The sequence below is a fragment of the Microtus pennsylvanicus genome, chromosome 1 (genome assembly GCF_037038515.1).
Source record: "Microtus pennsylvanicus isolate mMicPen1 chromosome 1, mMicPen1.hap1, whole genome shotgun sequence".
NCBI lineage: Eukaryota > Metazoa > Chordata > Mammalia > Rodentia > Cricetidae > Microtus > Microtus pennsylvanicus.
In genome coordinates, this window is record NC_134579.1 from 162079721 (window position 1) to 162103165 (window position 23445).

Here is a 23445-nt window from a genome sequence, read left to right on the forward strand (position 1 = left end):
GCCACTACAGAGAAGGACTTACTTTGGCTCCTGGTTAGGAAGGGACACAATCCACTGTGGTGCAGATAGCACAGTGGCAGGAGCATGAAGCTGCTGGTCACACTGTGTCCCAAGTCAGGGAGCAGAGAAAAGACAGGAAATGAACTGAACTAGAGTCTCAAGGCCTATCTCCACCGACACACCTCCTCCAGAGAGGCCCTTGCTCTTACAGATTCTACAACCTTACATACCTGAGCACCTGCTAAGGACTGCATGTTCAGACACCCAAATCTCTGGGAGACATTTCATATTCAAACCACAAAAAGTAGGGATGCCAATGTTTGCATGTTTTTAAACATGAAGAGAGAAAAGGAAGGGAAGTTTGAACGAACGTGAAGTGACGTTCTAAAGGTGAACACTGAATAATGAAAACTAGTGACAAGACCAAGCTGAGCAGAAAGAGGAAGGGGAGTTAGCAGAGAGCCAGACTAGGTAAGAAGAGGGTTTAGATGAATAAGCCAATAAGTAACCACACATGACTGAGCACTCTGAACATTTGGTAGGAGAGCTAAAATAAAAGTGGATGAGATCAACTTTTTATCCTAGATTTTCTCTCCAGGGTGAAGAATGCATGCTGCCAATGCAGGTTTTTTTTTAAATTTTTTTTTTAAAGAGTTTTATTTATTATGTATACAGTGTTCTGTCTGCATGTATGCCTAGTCGCCAGAAGAGGGCACCAGATCTCATTACAGATGGCCGTGAGCCACCATGTGGTTGCTGGGAATTGAACTCAGGACCTCAGGAAGAGCAATCAGTGCTCTTAACCTCTGAGCCATCTCTCCAGCCCCAATGCAGGTTTTTTATGTGGATGATGAGGACCAATCTCAGGACCTCATGCCTGAACATAGGCATGTCACCAACTGAAACATCTCTCTATCACTCTTTTAAACACTTCCATTAAAAAGATTAAATGTGCCTAGCTATATGAAAATCCTATTACTGGCATCCTACAAGTTGAGAAGATGCTGTGTGGGACAGTGTCTTTCCTGACACTGGGGAGGACAGGGTCCTTGGGGCCACACCACAGCCCCTGCTGGCTGAGAACCAGGCAGAAGAGGTACATATCACGCGCATCTCCATCCTAAAGGGACAACGGACACTTTCTCAGAGAGTGTGATGATTAAACAGCATAAATAAATAAATAATGTTCACAATACGTCATCTGACAGAGCAGGTAGGGGCTCCCCCGGAGGTGGAGGTTTATGCTCAGGCTGATCAGGGGACCGTGGGAAGTGAAGCAGCGCAAGACCACAGCGAGGTGACTTACCCTCTGGAGCTGCACCTCCCTGTCTATGAAACGGGGCACTGCTCCTCCAACCCATCCAGGGACTGCCCATCGGCTCTTCTTCCAGGCCCCCTGACTGGTTGCATCTGCTCTGTCTCTGTGATTCACGAAGCCCCTGCTTATAAGTCTGCTCTTGTTCTTAGCGGGCATGGATACAAATTGAGTTGGACAGATTATTTCATGAAGCCAGCCTTGAAAGTAAGAATGCTGCACTGGCTTTTGTACCTTTCCGGGTAATAAATTCACAAGCTACCTAAGAGAAGCCTGTAGTGACAGGCCTGTGGCGAGTCTCTGCGGAGGAGAATACTAACGGATGGGAGCCACGCATGTCTGCACAATTCACTCATGGGTTACCTTGCCTATGGCAACACCCTGACGCAAAACAAAGCCTTTTCCTCAGTAAGAAATCTCTTACTTCAAAATACCTTTAATATCATCATAAATATTAATTCTATCTCAGGAAAAAATGGTTTAAAGTAACAAACTCATTCAAAGATGAGCCCCAAATGATGATATCCAAATTATCTCATGGTTTGAGAATCAGAGAAACAAAGCAACTGTTATTTAATTCCAATTAAATTAAAACAAAATTCTTCCACATTCAGAGAAATGAAACAGGCTCTCTTGTTGCCATGACAACGTCTATGCTTGGCCACACTTACCAGTGACAGAAGTACCAGATACAATCAATCTGTGTGAGAGACAAGAGGAAGACGGAGCACTTGGACCTGACTGTAGGGAGCTGAAGTCAGAAGACATCACGGCAAGTTTCCCTTACGATGAAGCAACACTAACCAGGCAGCAGAGAGAAGCCAGTTCATACAGATGTGGTTATGTCCACTTACACACTGTGGCTAACTTGACCCCTCTCTTCTGTCTCACAGTTACGCATGAAAACTTGGAACATGGCAAACGAAGCGACAGGAGAGTCAAAACAGTTAAGAGGATTACGAGCTACTGAATAACAACAGGGCTGAACTTTCTCAGGCTATCTCAATGCCTTTTCCTCTTTGAGTGACAGTTTGAAGCAGGACATGGATGGAGTCTTTGTGGTAGAGAGTACAGATCTTGCTGTGACTCTGGCACTGAGACACAAAGAGAGCACAGGATAAGAAGGAAGCGTGGCAGTAATTTCATTGAAACAGTTCATTTCTCTTCACCTCTTTGTGAACTGCGTTTGTGTCTAACTGCGTATCTGCTGTGTAACACAGATGCTGCAATGCTTGTGGTGTTACACAGCATCACAGCCAACGTCTTTAGAAATAATATACCTGCAGTGTTCCATGCATGTCCAAAGCATGAGATACTATTAGACAAGACCAACGAGACCACTGCAACCACTCCCTCATGACATGGATAGCAGAATTCCAGAACCCAGGGGTTCTACAGTCTCCCTATCAAACTATCAGGTGGGAATGTGTTCAAATGTGAACTCCCAAGCCACAGTGCTGTATCAGGAGCTGTCACGCAATTCCAAGTGATCCAGAGGAATGCTTAAGAGCCAATGTCCTAATGTTGGGAAATAGTTGGTACAGGGTTCACCTGAGTTTATCCCTGGCAGTGTAAAAAAATCAGGTAGGATGGCACTCATCTATAACCCCAGAACTTGGGAGGTACGGAAGATAGAGGCAGGAAGAAGAGGTTCAAGGCCAGCCTGTGATACCTGGGGCCCTGTTCAAAATAATGTAAAAGAGGAGTCAATATTCTGTAAGTAAAAAATGTTTAAGGAGAAGGAGCAGGGAACCTATAAACTGAGAGACTGCACTGGCCCAAAAATATGGGCTCATTTCCACCTTGTCATCGGTCAGAGTTGGAGGTTGCTCAAATGATCGACAAGTGTGGTTGCATGTCCCAATTCAGGATGTGATTGCTTGGTTCTTTTAACATTAAAATAGCTCATTCAAGTAGGTCCATGCCATCCTGACAGGTGGTCAGGATATACAAGTGTACTTCTGCTCCTTCTTTCTTTTTCTTTCTTTTTTTTTTTTTTTTTGGTTTTTCGAGACAGGGTTTCTCTGTAGCTTTGGAGCCTGTCATGGCACTAGCTCTTGTAGACCAGACTGGCCTCGAACTCACAGAGATCTGCCTGTCTCTGCCTCCCGAGTGCTGGGATTAAAGGCGTGTGCCACCACCGCCTGATGCTCCTTCTTTTGTAACTATGAGGTCACCTGGAGAGGGGCTGCCTTCAGGATATGTGATCTAGAGCAGCTTCACTACCTAGACAACAGAATGTTAATAATTTGATGTCTCAGAGTGATAAAGCAATTCACCGTGTGAGTTGCCCTACTTATCATGTTAATAAAGTCTTTCATTACCTTCTCTCCCTCCCCTGGCTCACTCCCCTCCAGTTTACATTGCATATAAAAGCTATGAAAAAATAAATGCAGGCGATTTCTGTAATCACGGGAATGCCCTCTTGGTATTATTTTATGGTTTCTGTTCTGTTATTTTTCACGCGTCTCCGCATTCTTTCCTTATATTTCTAAATTCCCACACCCCACCCTAGTAAGAGGTATTTTGGCTGAGGCTGGTCCTCAATATTGCACATACGTGTGCTCTCACGTGAGCGCGCGCGCGCACACACACACACACACACACCCCTGTTGGTTGGCATAGTAACTGCTCCGGCTGACTCAGACCTAGCAATCACAAAGCACAAGAAGTAAGTCTGAAACTGAGCCTATTTGAAAACAGCAACTTTCCTGTATCTGAAAGCTATTCAAACTATTGATCAGGACCTTGGGACAGACCTAAATGACAATGACAGCCTCACAGAACCAAGTTTTGAGAAGCAGAGAGGAAGGAGAATGGTTTCACAGATGATGCTTAGACTCAAGGACTGGCCAACCACTCTGACTCATCTATAGATTTACCTGGACCAGCTTCCAGTGGCCAACCATCCCATCAAGACTCACAGTGACAATCATGAGCTCCCCATCTTGTCTTAGTCTAGTTGCTTAAATTCCTTTGCCAGGTAGCTAGCTGGTCAGGGGACAGCTGAGATTGTGTCCTGTCTCCTTAGAAGTTGGCCTTCAACAAATCCATGCCCCTTTTCTTTTCCCAAAGGGCAGTAGTCTTTGCTGAGCATCAATTTGATCTTACAAGTCTGAGTTTATAGTTTGTCAGGAGCCATTTCAGGCTTCTCCTTTCTCACATCTCACAGGGCGTTGAAGTAAAAATCTTGAGACAGAAAACTTAAAGTTAGCCAAAACATTACGTGCTGACCCTGGAGACTCAAGCTCTGGAAAGCACCACAGAGTGTCTTCATTGCTTGCTGCTTATCACTAACAGCAGGTGTTCTAGCCACTGACCTTGCAACTGCCCTGCTTAGCTGCCAAACTGCCCCGCTTAGTTGCCTAGCTACCGAGCCCCTCCTTCCCTTCCCCCTTCCCCCTTTCCTCAGTTCCCCCTGCCCGAGCTCCTTGCTGAGGAGTATTTAAGACATGAAACTTGCTTCAATAAACGGATGCCTTGACAAAATACTGCTTGGCTTCCGTTTCTCTTTCCTCCCATGTCTTTCAGATAGTGCCTCTTCAAGACCCTGGAGTAACTTAGGACCTGCTGGGTGGGTCGATAGTTGGAGTGGAGCCCTACATCTGTATCCCAGCATGTACTGTTATGGAACAAGCAAAGCATTGAATATCAACTCCCTCATCTGTACCGTTAACTGTCATTGAGCTAGATCAGGTCACTGGTCTAGGATCTGGTCTCCCACTCTCAGCAGCCCTTCTGCATGGCAGGATTTGATGACCTGCCCACAGGGGCGGTGCTAGCTGAATGGTATCCACTGTCAAGGGAACATGTACCTGCCACTCTGGGGTGGAGCTTTATGAGTCACGGAGTGCCTGTGGTGCTGATGTTCTCCCCCTGGCCAGCTCCCGGACTAGGGAGGGCCTGGCACAAGCAACACCCAGCCTCTCACAAGCCTCATTTGACACTAAACTATGCTGTACTGGAACAAAACACAGCCATCTTTAATTTCTCATGTGGGTTGCTCTTGAAGTCCCCTTTAGGTCTGTGGCATATTTCTATCTAGACTTTGGCTTAGAAGCTTCTAGTTAAAGGAGTCAAAGCTGTCTGTGCATGGTATATTGACTGTTTGGGGTTTAAAAAAAAAACCTTAAACAGCTCACTCTGTCCTTCTCGTTTCTGACAAGCAGACAAGTTCTTCGGAAAAAGGGGCCATTCCTATGCTAGAAAAAAAGCAGCATTCCTAATCAAAGACAGGACGCTGGGCCAGGATTCTGTGCAAGCCTCATATAAATAACTATTATGTCTAACTCTTCCCCTAACTCAGTTGCTTCACCACTTGACTATCTTTCTTCCAGTTGGCACATACAGGCATCTGACCCTACCTGTTTCTTTGGGTCTTCCCATGCCACCTAAAATTTCTATGATTAATGTGTGTGGCTTTTTTTCTTGTTAATCTGCCTTGGGTCAGTTTAATCCTCAGGCCAACCCAAAAGAAACCCTAGAAAGAAGATGCAAAGTTCTGCCTCTCCCAAATGCCAATTATACAACTTGTAAATTCCAACCTCTTCTCGTGGTGCGATACTTAGAATGATAACCCAGTTCATGTAAGCATGCAAAGTCACATGATCACTTACACAGACAGTGGTGCACGAGCATCTGAATTCTGACATCTTTGCTTAGAAGCATGGACGGACAGCTGAACAGTTTTCAGTTACGCAATGGAAGAATTCACCTGCTTCTATGCAGTTTTATATCAATTGATCCAAAGCTCTCCTACTTTCAAACTAATTCTTAAATTTCAAGCAATGAATTCTTAAAATAATTTGTTTCTCTCATTTTAGTAATTTTGACCATCTGTGTGACCTGTGTCATCTATAAGGGGATAAAGTATGTAGGAGAGTCTTGGGAACCTACTTTGTGAGTGGTGTGTGGATGCAGCTCACATACGTGCAGAGTGGTCATCCTCAAGAACACCCTGAGGCCTGCTCACTTTCTAAGTCTCAGGTACACGCTGGGATGAGCAGCTAGCAGCTAGCTGCTCATCAACTCACACACTGCCATGTCTGTCTTTCACCAGAGCTCCAGCCATGAGAACCACGATGCCAAGCAGCCACCCAACCACATGGACGCTTGTACACCTTGTCATTGGGCCAAAATGTGAGCCAAACATGGCAAAAGAAGGGAACTGTTTCAGAAGCAGAAACAAGAGCTCTAAAACTGGACTTTGGACTATATCAAACACAGGGCAGTAACTCCTCGAGGCTACTAAGTCGGTACTCATCACGCACGATGTGTGTGTGGTGGTGACATCCACCAGAGCGACAGAGAGTCAGGGTTGAGGGGACTCACGGAGAGAGGATGTGCTGGAGGAGCTCCGCAGGAAGTGGTGGAGGCCTTCCTCGCCGTCACTGGAGCTAGCGATGCTGTTCCTCATCTCCAGCATGGAGATCTGTGTGCACAGGCTCATCTGGGGCTCCAATTTCTTAACTTTCTACAAAGCAAAGTTACCACACCGCCTGAGGTTTACAGCCATTGACTCATGCATTCCCTGTAAGGGGCATGTACTTTCCCTTGATATAAGTTAGTGTTAAAACAAAAAAAAAAGTGGTAAGTGCTTCATAAATGTCTGCTGTGGTTATTATTTGCTGTAACTTTAAATACGTTATTCTAAAACTTATAAATATGAATAATCTATTTAGCCATCTATAATAGTAAGCACGTCTTGTTTTTGGTGGTGCTAGGGATCAAAACCAAGGCCTCACACGTAATAGGAAGCACCCCCCCCATACTGCTGTGCCTCAGCCCCACCCCAACCTACAGTGAGAAGCACCTGGAAATGGTGGCCTAAGAGGAACAGCAAATTCAGTGTTCCGGGTAGGCAATGTGTGCCACAGGAAGAATGTTTGCAAAGGCCTCATCTATAAGTGTTTTAATTCCCTTCTATACTGCCTAAAGCTCTAAAGATGCATTTCCTCTGGTCTCTGGATCCGGGGGAGACAGAGAGGACACCAAGGTTAAATGATAACTGCTAGTCTTCTTGTAGCTCTGCCTTTCCACACCTCCAAGCCCACTCCTTCCCATCCTCCTTAGTCTGCTTAGAAGACTTCTGGGAAGGACAGTTTTCCATCCCATCAATGTGGTCCTTAACAGGCCAAGCTACGGCAATGGTAATAATCACAAAATATTTCCTTGCCTTAAAAAAAAACACTTGCTAAAGAGTCTCTCCGTTACAACTATCCCCCCTGAAGTTTATGAATATTTAATGAGAATTCCGGAAAGCACACATGTTTATTTGACCAAAAGAATCAGAAAAGCACTTACTTTATCATTTAAGGTAGGATCGTTCAGTGAGTAGAGCTTGTTTGTTATGTCTTTTCCTATAAGATACCTGAAGATCTCATACAGGAAAGGCTCGGACTCCAGAAAGTAAGTCAGTCTTTCTCTCGACCAGCATAAGAACCTGCAGTTATCATCTGCAACAATGGTGACCTGTCGAGAAAACCAACACACTAGGAAAAAGCACATCTACATATATGAATTATGAACTTATTAAATTGACAGAACACCAGTAGACACTATCATTGATACCTTTATCAAATTATTTATAACCTAGCACATTACATAGAAATATGTTTAAGGAAACTCATCAGTAGACTACATCCAGGCAACTTCTCTGAGTTTTATTTATTTATTTTTTGGTTTGTGCCGTCTCAGGACACAAGAATGGCCATCATGTCAATTCTGCTGTGGATATTGCAATGGGATATATTATTTATGGTAAAATATCTCTTTGCCTGCTGTGGCTTACGAAGAAGTTTAAAGATAGATGTTCGTACAAATGAACTCAGGAGAAAGACAGTGTGTGTGTGTGTGTGCGCGCGCGCGCGCTCGCACGTGCATTCATGCATACATCTACAACTCACTCTGGGACTCAAACCCATAAATATTCTACCACTGAGCTAGCTGCCTGACACCGAGCTACAATGTTCCACCACTGAGCTACAATGTTCCACCACTGAGCTAGTTGCCTACCATTGATCTACACCACCAGCACTTGAGATTAGCTCTGTAAAGATATGAAAAACTCTTCACCCAAATTATAAACATACTCTGAGGATGATTCAAAGGTTCAGGTAAGCTACTGATGAGAACAAGCGGTGAGCGACCTTCTGCTACGGGTTTCAAGGCTAGCTCCAAGGCAGCCTATTGAACTAGGTTCTCAAACGAGCCCAGAGCCGAGAAACCATTCCCTCTCATGTAAGTAGTGAAATATGGGAAAGCAAGGGTGGACGCTATCGTGGTACTAGAGAGCTCAAGCAATTCTCTAATCCCCCTCTCCATGTTCTCAGGGCTCAGGAGCTAGAAGCCCCTCCTACCTACCATGCAAATACTCAGTCTGCTTTCTCTTCCTTCATGATGACACTCATATTCTAGAGGTCAAGCTCATCCGCTGACACATATGTGTGGACTCCTGATCAAACCAGTGATGGGGGCCGTGTGTACTGAGGTTTGAATGGCTGGCTTCATCACAGAGTGGGGGCCTACCCACACTCACAGAAAGGAGTTGACACAAGCAGACACTGGACACTAAAGTCCATTTTACATCCCAGCACCAGATCAGCCTGGCCCAGCTGGAGATTAGAAAAAGCTAATTAAATTGACAAGAAGTCTTATCTGGGCCTCAGAACAAATATTTCTGAAAGAGTTTTCATTTCAGATGTCAAAGGAGGATTCAGGTCTACCGAGAGAGAAAAAAAGAGAAATCTCCCAGCTTCGCGGGACCCTTATACCAAGAGGCTGAAGTTGGAGCTTTGGAAAATCAGAATAATTAGTTACTTCCAAAAGTGTGCCACTGGTCCCAGAAAAATAAAGTTTGCATTCATTACATCATAAGAGGCTTCATGAAAACCAAAAACATCTGGATTTAAGAAATGCAGCTTAAGACTCCACAAAATGCCAAGAGACACCCTTTATCAGTGTACACTATGACAAAGACACTTCCTGCCAAATACCATCAAGTTACAGCGCTGAAAAAGAAAGACAAGATCCAGGGCTGAACAGACGCCTTAGTGCTTAAGAAAGGACCTGAGTTCAGTTTCCACGACCCACACCTGTGACTTCAGTTCTGGGGTGGTTGACACCCTCCTCTCTCATGAGCACTCGCATATGAATGTGCACACAGATATAGACACACAAGCACAAAAACCTTTTAAAAAGACAAGATTCAGGAGGGGGCAGGCACGGTGTCCTATGCCTGGAATCCTAACACTCAAGAGGCTAAAGCAGGATAATCCACTTGGAGCCAGCCTGGGCTACACAGTGAGGGCTGGGCCAGACTGAGCTCCACTGTCAGATGCTGTCTAACACACATAGATGGGGAAGTGAAGACATGCTCAGTGGTAGAAGTGCTTACCAATTAGGCATAGAAACAGAGTTCAAATCCCAGTGTCTACATAAAGAGCTGGGTGTGGCCCCAGATGCTGGTAACCCTAGCACTATGGAGGGCAGAAACAGGAGGATCCCTGGACTTGCTGGGAGATCCTGTCCTACAGGGACAAGGCCGAGTGACAGGGAAGAGCACAGTGGAGCCTCTGCACATACACAGAAGGATGCACAGCCGCACACATACCACACACACATACACACAATAAATTCATATTAATGTGTTTTTTCAAAAGACAAGATCCTTGTTTGAAGAATACAGCTGCTTTGCCTGTCTGTATGTCCTGTGCACCACTGTGCCTGGTGCCATGGGAGCCAGAGGAGGGCATCAGATCTCTGGAACTTTAATCACAGATCACCCTGAGCTGCCATGTGGGTACGAGGAGTTTAACCAAGTCCTCTGGAAGAGCAGCCAGTTCTTTTAACCTCAGCACCACCTCTCCGGCATGAACGTACTATTTTCTTTAATTACCATTTAAAATTTAACGTTCATTTATTTCACAAGAGCACGGACATGTGTTCCTAAGACCTCTCCCTCAAACTGACTTTCAGGTTTACAGCATCATGGCATGTGACTGACCATAGGAGAGCAGCGGCCTGGATGGAATCAAAAGAAAAGCGTTTATCAGAAACGCTCACGCAATAAAAAGAAACCCAAACACAAAACACGACTTCTACTATCATAATAATGATACTGAAGACCCTGTCAAGAGCTTTAAGCGGCAGCCTGATCCCACAACAGCACGCACTAAAGACAGTGAGCGTTGTTTACCGTGAGTCTGCCTGTAGCATTGGAATTATTACTGCATCTACCAAGTGCCGATCTATGGTGCCCTGCAGTTCTTTTCTCTTTTCCCCTATTGTAAGGCCCATCAGCATCCTGACCACGGGATGAATTTAAAGAAGTAACAGCCTAGAGTGCTGATACATGACTAGAATACCAGCACTAGGAACGCTGAGACAAGAGGACTATCACTAGTTTGAGACCAACCTGGACTACATAGTGAGCTCAAGGCCAGCTTGGACTGCATTAATAAGACCCTGTGTCCAAAACAATGAACAAAAATAGAGGGCTGAGAGTGTAGCTCAGTGGTAGAGGACGGGCCTAACACACAAGCCCTGGGTTTGGTTTAACACCCAACATAATCCCAACACCCAAGAGGTAGAGGCAGGAAGATCCTAAGTCCTCGGAGATCCTTGGCTACACAGAGTTCAAGGCCAGTCTGAGACACAGGAATCCCTGACTCAGACAAACAAAGTAATCCAACGAACGAACGTAAGACCCCAGCAGAATTCCCGCAGGGAAGGGCCGGAATGCGCTTCAGTAAGAGGCCACAGGCACAGCACTCCAGTGTGCAGCTGTGAGAATATACATAAACCACTACTGTGAACACTGCGCTCTTGAGCATCCACCAACAGAAACCTTTATAAACAGTCAAAGAGCCCTCTCCCCGGGTGTATTCTGATGGAGTTGGCCCTGTGCTAGGCACAGACTGGATGGCAGCATAGTTTTTTGGCTACTGGCAATTGCAAAATGCCACAAACTCACAAAATACAAAACCCTGTGCCAGAGAGAGCTGGCTGGAATTACCAGGGATGAATCCATGTCCTTCATCCAGCTATGGTGCTGCAGATTTCATCACGTTCTGAAACCTTTACGTTAGTTAAGAGCAATTCTCAACTACAGAGACTCCGTCTCCAGTCAGGAAAATGCTTGTTAGTGCTAGTAACTTTTTCATTAGCTTAATTACAAATATAACTTGGAGCCCAGTGGAAGGGAAGCACATATTTGGAGACCTGGTTCCTTGGGGATCACGAGCATCTGCAACAAAGGTTTAGTTTCCACCCTAAACTGAATCCTCTCTTCAGGATAATGAGAGACTGAGTTATTCTTACATAAACCGCCTGCTCACACAGACGAAAGTGTAACAGACAAAGGGGGAAGAAGCAGCTTTAAGGTCAGAGGAAAGAGAAGTGGCCCTGTTCTGGCTCATGGGTGGTAAACACATTGCTCAAATAGAAGCAGACCCCCTGGGACACTGATGACGTCTTACAGGACCAAGGATACAGAGCATCTGGACACAGCACCAGCCTTCTCTTCATCTATGTCAAGCATGACCAGTGTAGGAACAGAACTGCATCCTGAGTGTCTTAGTTGGTGCTCTACGGCCATGCCCACGGCAACTCTTACACTGGAAAGCATCTAATTGGGCACTTGTTTATAGTTCCGAAGGCTTAGTCCTGTATCATCACAGTTGGGGGCAACAGGCCATTGGACTGGAGCAGTAGCTGAGAGCTTTACACTCTGATCCACAAGCAGCAGGCAGAGAGAGAATCTGGGCCTGGCCTGGGCTTTTGAAACCTCAAAGCCCACTTCTAGTGACACAACTCCTCCAGCAAGGCCACACCTCCTAATCTTTCCCAAACAGATTCACTAACAGGGACCATTCTCATTTGAAACTCCCACAGCCAGTAAGCCTAAACTAGTACTTCCAGCTAATGTGCCCAACTTTAACAAATTCCACAATTACCCAGGTCTTTCATGCAAGCAGAGAGGTAGCAGGACATAGCTGAAACACTAATGAAATAAAGGAAACTATACTTTCCCTTTATCTCCAGCCTATGGCACCATATAGTGAAGGGCATCCCAAACTGAGCCCGTAAGATTCCCCAGCAAGGGACGCTGGCAGGTCCTCTTTCTTCTGTGATGACGTTCTCTTCGATTCTATTTCCCACGAAATGCGCACTGTCAAAGCAACCCTGTCCCCAGAATATTTCCTCAGCGCTATTTACCCAGGGACTTATGTTCTTGGCTACGTTCCTAAGGATAGCAAATCCAACAGGAGGCCTGGGGACTTAGAAACAGCCAGAACCAGCTGCAATAGAATGGAGCATTTTTTTTAAAAAAAATAAGAAGGAATTAAACTGAGCAGTCAGCATTCAAACTGCTGATTCTATGAGGAATTTCCTCTTTGCCTTTTCACATGGTCACTAACCATAAAAGAATGAACTGAGTAGAAAGGTTTTTTAAAGTAACTTCTCTGGAGTAAAGCCAGACTTTTGTTTTCCTAATAAAAGTAATCAATGATGTGTTTAGGAACATGAATTATCTTCAAGTGATAGAATTTTTCTTATAATAAAATCGAATTTTTAAAAAAGATTGCATTTATTGCTATTTTTGTGAACTCACGAATGCCAGAAGTGGGCATTCGATCCTCAGGGCCTGGAGTACAGAGCCTTGTGAGCTGCCATGTGGGTGCTGGGAAACGAACCCAGGCCCTCTCGAAGAACAGCAGGTGCTCTCACCCAGACCCCCAAACAATGAATTTTCTTAATGGAAATATTAAGAAATTTAAATGACCAAAATCTTGAAAAACGAAACAGTAAGCAAGCAAATGCACACCCCAGAAATAACAGCGTCAGTGCCGCGTCCAGATCAGAGCATGGCTTTCCAGGCCGCCACCTCCAGCTGTGCACCGCGCAAGCACTGATACAGGTAGGGTTTGTTGTCGTTCTGCCTTATGCCAGTATACTGTGTCTACCAACGTGGCTACCTCCCTTTTAACAAAAATCATGGCACGTTCCCATTTTACCTGATTTGAAAGATATACAAAGAGTTTTAATCCTCCTCAAAGCCAAATCATACCTGGAATTTCTCCCCTTTGTGCATCTGGGTTGATCTGAATTCTGGGGAATCTATGAAGGCACAGGGGTAAATGTTATGCAGGAAATGTCCACGATAGGAGACCTTCATTCTGGTAACAGAAGGCATAATGTTAACGGACGCACAGCACTTCACAAAAACAAGGTAATTCCTTTTCATCATTGAAACATTATAGTAGTGTATTTGCACTAGTTTTAAAGATTCTACAAGTAATGGGCTTTCAGCACTTCCAGAAGCACAAATATTTTTTTTAAAAGACAAGAAAAAAATCAGCGTCCATTATTAATGCAGATCACGGTTACCATTACAGTCACTCTTACAGTTGGAGTGAATATATAATTTGTACACTGCAAACTTCTGAAAGGAAAGGGATGCTGTTGATAACCATGTTTCAAGGCAGACACAGTGACACACATCCATTGATCCAGTTATCCAGAGTCACGTGAGCCCAGGAGCCTGCGACCTCAACTAAAACCACCACCAAAGGAACAGAAAAGATTATACCCATGCAACATCTGTGACTCTCCACTCAGATGGTCCATATGTACTGTGATATTCAAAAAGCTTTGCTACGTGATAAGGTTCTTGATTTCAATTTAAACCTACTTCAATTTTGACTCATTAACTTCAAACAAAAAAGTAAACATGGTTAAAAATATATTCACTGTAGAAAATGTTGGGCTCAGGCTGATTCTGGACTATGGTTTCTACCTAGCTTTGGCACACTGCTCCACCGCAGCCCAAACTTCAACTGCAAAATGACATCGCACACAGACAATGCTTCCTCCACAGACATAGCTGGTAACATCTTGTACATATTTCTTCCTAGAGGCTATAAAAGGTAGAAAGCAACTGCCGTTAACACTTACCTCCCCTTTAGAAGAATACTAAGACGATCATCAACTGAAGTTTTATCCTCTGTGGCGTAAGTCTGGCCCTTTTTCAAGGTCTGGATCATACAAAACTGTCCAGTTAACCTTTTAAACAAATCAGGAGGGACACGGAGTGGTTCAAACAATCGGTGATAGATGCCGCCCAGTTCCTTTTCAATCTTGACCTGAAAGACAGCAATGCCAAGGTCCTGCAGTCCCCAAACACTGACTCTCAAAGGTGAGATATAGATTTAAGAATAAACAAGTCTATGACACACACGAGTGGCTTGCTGGACATGGTCAGTGGGGGTCTTAGAGAATTAGTAGTGGTGGGATTCATTCTCTACCAGGGAAGGCTGAAATGACTCTAATGCTCACACCTCTCTTCTCAACATGAGGCAACCCCTGAGTTTTTGGATTTTGTCAAAACACGCAACTTCCTAACCTTAGCAGCGGTACGTAGCACAGTGTTTCAAAAGAAGTTACCTTAACTTTTAATTATGCTAGTGAGAAATTAAGAATTAATGGAAAAACAAACTTACAAACATGCATTAAGCATTTTATCTCCATGTAATTATTCAATGCACCAAGGCAGGAGGCCAACACTCAAGGCTGCAATCACTGCCTCACATGTACATACTCAAAAGCAAAGGAAGAGAAGGGTAGGGAGCTCTGGCATGGTGGCCTCACCCCGGCCTAAGCTATGCAGCCCTGAGATCCCTCTAACAAGTAAGGCTGGCTACCGACAGCAGTGCAGTGACTCTCCTAATCACCCTTCAGTCGCTCAGACCCAGCATGCAATGTCTGGCAGCCAGGATAATTGGGTGCATGGAAGACTGTTCTGCACTGTGAATGAACTCTGTCCCGGTGAAAGCTCAGACGAGACCTGAAGCTATAGAGCTGCAGTTCAAAGGCTGCTGCTACCTAATGTCGCTCTAGTCTGTCCCCGTTTCCTTTTGATGAAGAATCATCTTTATTTATTTAAACGATGGAGAGAAAAATAAACCAAGAGCCCAGAGGCTAGACGCTCTTTCTGCTGCTTTAATCACATCGGTAACTCAAGGACTGTGGATCTGGGTTTCCAGAAAAGGTTGTTATTAAGGACTGTCATCTTCATTATCAGAGTTTCTACCTCCTCTACTCCACAGCTCGAGCAAGACTGTCCAACTTCCAGCCCACACAGTATCTACCATGGCACAATGATGAACAAAGGACCTGTTACAATCCAGTAAAACCTGTCCATGCCCTGGCCTCCCTTTACACCTCAGCTGAAGATGCGGTTTCTTCGTGACATTGTCTGAATTCTCTTCTTTGGAAGCATCTGTTCATCAAGTTTCTCTGCGCATATTCAGTGTGCATAGGGCTACAACAGTGAGAGGGCTGGACTATATACTATTGTTCACGATTGTCTGCTGTCCCAAAAGAGAATGACTCTGCCCTACCTCCAACATTAGCAGGCTTGGCCATGCAGCGGCTCTGACCAATGAAATGATGAGCAGAAGTGACACAGATTTTTTTTTAATGAAACTTCTTTTTCTGCTTGCTCGCTTTTTAATTTTAATTTTGGGTGTGGGCAATTGGTCTGCAGTATGTGTGATTGGTGCATTAAGTCCCCTGGAGTGGGAGTTACAGATGGCCGTGAGCCACTATGTGGCTGAGGAACTAAGCTCTGCAAGAGCAGCCAGTGCTCTTAGCCACCACACCACCTTCCAGCCCCTTGAGCAGACTGACATTTCTCTAACTTCTGCCATGAGAATGCAGTCCAAAGAGAGCCTGCCGCTTTAGCAGAGACCCTGAAACGTAAGCTAGATTCAGTGCTGCCAGTCAACAGGTAAGGTGGGCGAGAAGAAAGGCATTGCTGAGGTCTCATTCATCACGCAGCCTAGTGCAGGAAAACACCTGACCAATACAGACGAGCAGCCCAAACTGAGCGGCTGTGTGTGGGGAGGGGATGGAGGAGCGGAGTGCCCACAATGTATACCGTCTGTATTTGTGTGTGAAGCGCGCTATTTCCTAACGGTTTTCTATGTTAAATACAGAGCTGAGATGAGCATTATAGCCTTGGGTGACTGAATGCTTGCACTTAGGACTGCCTATGACCATGTATGGAATGATTTCTATGAACCCTGCTGGTTTCTACTTTGTTTTTTTATATTCTTGGAGGGTATGTTTTGTTTTGCTTGCTTGTTTTCCTTCCTTCGGAACCTCATTCACAGCTCCGAGCTGACTTCAGACTCACTCTTGGACCAGGCTGGCCTTGAACTGTCACTCCACCCGCTCCCAAGTGCTGGGATCACCGGCGTGTGTCACTTCTCTCAAGCTTGCTCTGTTTCTGCCTTGGTCTTAGTAAGACGACACAGTAAGTGAAACAGAGTTGATAATAAAAAAAAGTATGAATATTCTGGCAAATATCCACCGAAAGTGCTGATTTCATTACATGAATATTTTAGACCCAAGAAAGATAACAGCCATTATACTAAGAAAATGGAATGAACTATCTTCAAATCATTAGTATGAAATGAAAGTTGCTTATCAGTAGTTTTATAATTAAGCAAGATCTTCCCAAATGATGACTGAGTACCAGCAGGCCAGGAAATAATCACATAATATACGCCTAAAAAAAAGACAGTATTAGTCATGTGTTCATGCTCTAGCGAGTCAAAGTTTGGAAAATTCATTTGTTAAACAAATTTCACAGATTTCAAACGCTTTCCTCTCAAGCATTTACACAGAAAGCTCAATATTCTTAATATGCAAGAGGGAGTAAGGCTGTCAGCTGCTCACTTGCAAGTCTGAATGAAGCACTTTTTAAAAGCTTTCATATTTAAAGTCACGCTCTAATTAAAAAAAAACTTAGTAATTACCGGTCTTTTCTTGTACAAAAGATATGAAAGATGCAAAATATTGATACCCAAGAACACTGAGTTCCAGATCATTATATCCAAGGCACATCGGTAGAGAGTGGCCCAGACTACATAAAGGGTACATCCTGTTGAATAACAGAGGCATGTTAGACACTCAGAACAGATTCACCAACAGCTTAGTACAATCCTCTGCCTAGAACCAAACAGATTTAGAAGTACTTACACTGAATACTATTTTCATCCTATTACTGAAAAAAAGATTCCCACGCCTCCACCACCCCCAACACAAACACCACACTAACACACCATCACACCCTCCACATCTTCGGTTCTCATTCTCGTCTCACTAGATTCCATTTTGCAGGGTACCACCTGAAGTGTGGAAGTGCAGACAGTACTCTCATAACTGCGTACATCCCTAGCTCTAGATCTTACATTTTCTGAGACAGTGTCTCCTCTTGTAGCCCAGGCTATCCTTAACTCCACATCTTTCTACCTCCCTATTACAGCTGCAAACCACCACACCCACTTGAGGGTATAGTTTTAGGTAACAAAGACAACCTAATATACAAAAGAATTCTCCATTTATGACGGTTAACTTACGCTGGATCTAAAGGTGAAGCAAAAGAATGAATGCCACAGCTTCAGAGAACACAAAGAAATGTTTTCCAAAAGGTTTCTACAAACTTGCAAGCCCTACTTGTTAGAAACAACAGTACTGCGTTGTCAATGTTCTAAAGTCTGGAATCCATCTCTGGGCGCAGGGGCCCACACCTTGAATCCTAGAACTTGGGAGGCAGAGGCAGGCAGATCTCTTTGTGACTTTAAGGCCAACCTGGTCTATAGAGTGAGATCCTATACCTAACCCCCCGCCACACACACACTTTTTTTAAACCTCATATTCTGGTAAGGAATTGCATACTGCCTTTTATTTTGCAATCATGATTAGGGGTGAACGCAAATATTTTATTTACTGTGGTGTTTTGAGACAAGATTTCATGTAGCTCAGGCTAGTTTTGAGCTTTCAGTGTGGCTGAGGATGTCACTGATTTTCTGATCCTACATCCTGAGTGCCCGGGGCTCTACTATGCCTAGTTGACAGGGCACTGGGGACCTCACCCAGGGCTTCCTGCAATTGGGGTAAGTCCTGTACCAAATGAGTGAGATCCCCAGGCAAGAGCAAATATTTTACTGAAATGTTTTACCGACCCAAATTTTCCCTTAGTGATTATCCATTTATCAAATGGCCTCTTCCTGTATGTTTCTTATCAATTCTCTTGCCTTATATAAAATATCCTTATTTTGTAATTTTATAAGGAAAATCAAGTATATAGCATAGTTTTAGCTGAAATGATCACTTGGATATGAATTTATAGATTCACGTGCACATGAAAGCTAATTTTTCACATTAAAAGTCAGACATGTGCAAATGCTGGACTTCATCACAGAGGAACATCTAAATAAATCTCATCCCTATACTTTCTGGGCCTCAGTTTCCTTTTATAGACAAAAGTGCCGGGCTAAAAGATGCATTCGGGTATGTTTTACATCCAGAACTCTTGTCTTAGTATTTGTAATCTGGATTATGTGTTCCCTCCATCGAACAACCTGCCTCTGCAATCCCTACCTTAGTAAACGTCACACGGCCCCCAAAATCCCAACAGCTGGCTCCTAGCTATCCTCTCTGTCTCTTCTTGTCATCTTTTGATATTCAGACACAAAAAGAAAGTCTCCCTTTGTGCTATGCTGTGACTTCTTCTCTTCTGGGCTCCTCACCAGGTTACTCCATGCTCACACCGAAGAGAAACATGGTCATTTTCCCAAAGCCAGCTGCACTGTCATACGATACCCTGCCTTGCGTGACCACTGGGCCTGCCACCTCCGTCTGCCCGGAGCATGGGTCTAAACCTGCAGGGTTCATCTGACCCCCACATTGTGACTGCCCGTCTGTTTTCACAATGGTGGGTACTGCCTTCCTTCATCTTTGTCTGATGCATTACAAGTGTCAGAAATGCATCTAAATATGTGGAGAATCGAGGGGAGAAATCATATAAAGAAGCTGTCAATAATCACTAGATAAAATAGTAACTTTATTCTTTCGATATTTTGATGTGAATAAACTTAATCTGTTAATAGGGTCACCAATATTCATATTTTATACATGCTATATAAATGCTATCCTTGAATTACTGCATGTGGGAATTGATTTTGTTCTCAATATCATTTCCCTGGGTATAGCAAGAATCTTTTCAGATCATACTGGTGATAACACTTCTCCTCCGTGCCAGGCACTATCCTATCAGGCATTTACTTAATCCTCACAAGTAATCCTACAAGGTAGTTTTATTTTTATCTTTCTTTGGTACAAGGGGAAACTGGAGTGACAGAAAAGTAAAATCATTTTCTCAAGCTACACAGTTAGCAAGCAGTGGAATTAGGACTGGAGTCGTACGCTGTAACATCCACATCCTTGCACATCAATGGATTTTCTGACACGCAGCACCTGCACGGTATAGAAAGGCACACACCGCTTCCAGTTAAGAAAGGGAGACAGTGGCTGTGCGGAGACCCGTGTCCTAAGCTGGTGGGCAGACTGCTGAGCAGAGCGGATAACACACTTATGTTCTTCTATGGTATATACCCAGCCAGAAAGGACTCTCTAAGCTCCCAATACAAAATCCACCTGACGGCAGGTGCGCAGGTCTCCAAAGCCCAGGGTGTCTCACCTACAGACAACATCCCTCTCAGCAGTATCATGTGGAGGTGAAGCGTGGTTGGAATCACCAAACCAATAGCTAAACAAATGTTGGCGACATGAAACACCAGATGATGGACCTCTCTCCAGTTTTCACAAGTGGTCCCATTGGAAGGCACGGGTGTGACGCTTCCCATGGCCAAGGCAGAACCTGCCAATGGGCTGGACTCCGTGTAATTCATGGTGAAAGGTCCTATAAAGACAAACAGTCAGTCGTAAACAGAAACTTCATTTTATCATGCCTATGACAGGCAATATGACAAAATTATTTTTACAAATTACATGCTGGCCGACAGAGTCTTCCAATACTTATCAAGTACATAGGCTCAAACTCCAGTCCTGTCACAAGTAAGAATGTCCGTTTCTTTATCTGTCATAATGATCCTCCATTTGCCTTTTGTTGACAGGAAACATCTCAGAGAGTGCACAACTATCCCAACATATGCTCGCACATGCCCACACGCGTGTGTTTAGTCAGGAATACACAACATACTGAAGAGGGTGAGAATCAGCATGTGTACAAGACTAACTCTCACATCCACGGCTCACAGCATTTACAATGGCGTTAAGAGTCTTCAAACCTGGATGCTGCAGCCAGGCACCGGAGAAAACAGAAAAAACAAACAAATAAAAAACTGGTTTTCTGAACCTTTAAAAAGTGAACACCCTCATATTTATTCCTTAGAAGCTTAAAATATGTAGAGGTCTCTATTTTGTGCCATTGTTAAATCACTGCCACGTACCTATCACAGTATAATAATAATAATAATCATATACCTTACTAATATATACACATATAATGAATTTAAATAGCATTTAAAGTTTCGTTTATTCTCCAACTTAAGTCTCTATTTTTATTCCTCAAATAATTCTAGTTGGTAACATCTCACAAATTAGAAAGTAGTAAATGTACAACATATATGTCGGAAGGTTCATGAATATACAGAAGGATGTTTGATATTAAGCACCACAGTAAATACATTTCATTTTAAATATGCATTTATATAAAACAACACAAACACTCTGTCATATATATATACAGGTCCCTGCTCCACATGCACAAAAAAAACCCTTCATTATTAATTACACAAATTTGCCCTTGACAAAAGCTGTGTAAGTTTACAGAAGACATGAGTGAATCTATTTCATTTTTTAAAGTCAAATGAAGACCCAAAATATCTTTAACTTTAGTTGAGTAACATATACATCTTTCGAAATAAAAAAATTCACATCTTTAACATAGTGAAGACTTTAAGTGGTATGTGTGGACAAATAAAAGATGTTAGACAAGGAAGTATATGATGTGGATAAATTTTATACATCTTAAGATTAGAAACAAATTTATGAATATGAACGATGTGAGTGAACGTTTACTGTTGTGACATTTGTTTTGTGGTGCTGAGCATCAAACACGGGGTTTTAAAGATGCTGTCAAGGGAGCGTCTACCACTACACATCCACCCCAAACAGTTCACAAATAGTAAGTGAACTCAATTACTGATTTTCTGCAAAAAAAAAAAAGAAAGAAAAATAAAAAATGAGAATTTAACTACTTTCCAAAATCCAAGACCTGAAGTATGAGTGCCATTCCTCCCTCCTGCTTGCTATAGCTACCCAACGCCTGTGGGAGGCAGGGACGGTACAGAAGGACCTATGCTTTCCAACGCCTCTCTCCGTGCTGTCACCGAAGACGAGCCCGCTGGGATGAGACAGAAAAACCATTTCGCTCATACTTTCCTGAGGCTGAGTCGGAGTCAGTGTCCATCCCACAAGCCACCAGGGAGCCACCTAAGCCAGGGAATGCTGCTTCCCTCTCGGTCTGTTTTCCCTTAGAACAAAGACAGCCAGACTACATGATGTTCTACAACAGATTTATGTACTAAATTAATCTACACAAACTTCTTCTCATACGTCACCTGTGTTTCCTTCTAATCCACTTAGTTCACTTTCAGGTCCTTGGGGGGTTCTAAATGTAGGATTAAGAGCTTAAACTTCTGTAGAAAGGAAATTGACGAGGAATCTATAATCTGCCTCAAAACAAGAAAATATTAATAACCATTAAAATGTATTACGTGTATTTATTCATTTCCGAGGGGTGGGTGGGTGCACAAGTCAGGGGGCGGATTGCTGGAGAATCTCCCCTTCCACCACGTGGGTGCTGGGTATATGCCTCATGTTTCCGGCTTGCCTGCTAGTGCCTTTACTGGCTGGGCTCTCTCACCAGCCCTAAGAACCAGTTTTAAACGTAGGATTGCTGTAAAACATACGTTGATGTGTTACACTTTATTAAAGACATACAAATTATAGACGCAGCTGCAGGTATATAAAAATACACATTAAAGTGTTTTATTATGAAATACACCCATGAAAGTGTTTACTGTCTTTCAAAATCAGTTATTTTTTATATTCCATGATGAATCTAACGGGTTTGGGCTTAATCACTACTTAATGGGTTTAAAGGGCCAACAGTGATATGCCTTATACGGAGAATGAATGATGTGTCTAATGAAGAAGGTTAGATTGGTGAGTGAATTTGTATACTGTTAGATTAATTTTGACTAAATCGAAACATTACCTTTCTCATCAGATCCCTAAAGTCTAATTCCTTAAATTACTTACTGTAGGAAAATCAGGCCCATCTATTCGTTTTCCAATAGGCGTTTGCAGTTCTAAAATGCTGAATGAGGAAGCTAACATTAAACCTTGACCAAATTACAGGGGAAAAAAAGTGAAGATGAACAGCAAGAAGTAAAAAAAAGCCTTGCGAGTAGACGTAATTCAATGTGCGCCCCTCGGGCGGCCAGCGGCATATCGTGGCTATGTTTTTCCCTCAGGAGCCTCCCGTTTAGGGGATCAGTCCGGCAACCTCCCGTTTCTCTAAGGAGGGCGAGCGCCGGGGGCGAGGCCCCGTGGTTCCCGGCCATCTGCACGCCACCCGGGGGCTCGCTCACCTCGCTCGGGGAACGGTGTCAGCGCCCGCAGCTCGGCGACCCTGCTCCGTCCGGCCGAGGGCCCCGGGGCGCGGGCGAGCGAAGGGCGGCTGCAAGGACGGCGCGGAGTGGGAGCGCGCGGCAACTTGCTCGGTCGCTCGGGGCCCAACTTTCCCGCGTGAGCCGGCGCTCGGGTCCCTTACCTGGGGCGTCCCGGTGGCGGGCGCGGGAGGCGCGCGCCAAGTTTGCGACGGCGGCGGCGGGGAGCGGCGGCTCGACGGGCTCGCGGAGGGTCCCCAGGCGGCGCGGCCCGGGCCAGCTCCCCGCTCGCGGCCGCTTTGACTAAAATAGGCATCGCGGCGGCCGGCTGGGGCGCACGGCGCACGCGCCGCCGGAGGTTGCCCCGCGGGCGGAGCCCCGCGCCCCGCAGACCCGCCGCCCCGGCCCGCCGCGTGCGCGCGCCCGCCCGCCCGCCTCCCGCGCTTCCTTGTTTGGACATGAGTGGGGAGGCGCGCACACGCATCGCCCCCCTCAGGAGAGGGCAGGGGACCTGGACAGACCCTCATTCCCGCCCGCGAAGAGCTGCCCAAGGCTCCGGGAGCTGTTGGGCGGCGACACCTG

General features: G+C 44.6%; 1 protein-coding gene across 5 annotated transcripts in view; it reads right to left on the reverse strand.

Moving 5' to 3' along the window:
• The window catches only part of Popdc1 (popeye domain cAMP effector 1), a 35015-nt gene extending 11842 nt beyond the window's left edge, over positions 1–23173 (reverse strand). Inside the window, exons 1-8 of one of the 5 annotated variants that reach the window (XM_075944255.1) lie at positions 23028–23173; positions 20388–20482; positions 19866–20087; positions 17140–17264; positions 14273–14460; positions 13386–13494; positions 7619–7786; positions 6647–6788 (exon numbers count right to left, since the gene is read on the reverse strand). In XM_075944255.1, coding sequence (XP_075800370.1) covers positions 6647–6788; positions 7619–7786; positions 13386–13494; positions 14273–14460; positions 17140–17264; positions 19866–20087; positions 20388–20409 — 976 coding nt within the window. In that variant the 5' untranslated portion in view covers positions 20410–20482; positions 23028–23173. The other 4 variants (XM_075944264.1, XM_075944274.1, XM_075944291.1 and 1 more) reach the window with 4 other exon arrangements.
• Positions 23174–23445: the final 272 nt, after the last annotated feature.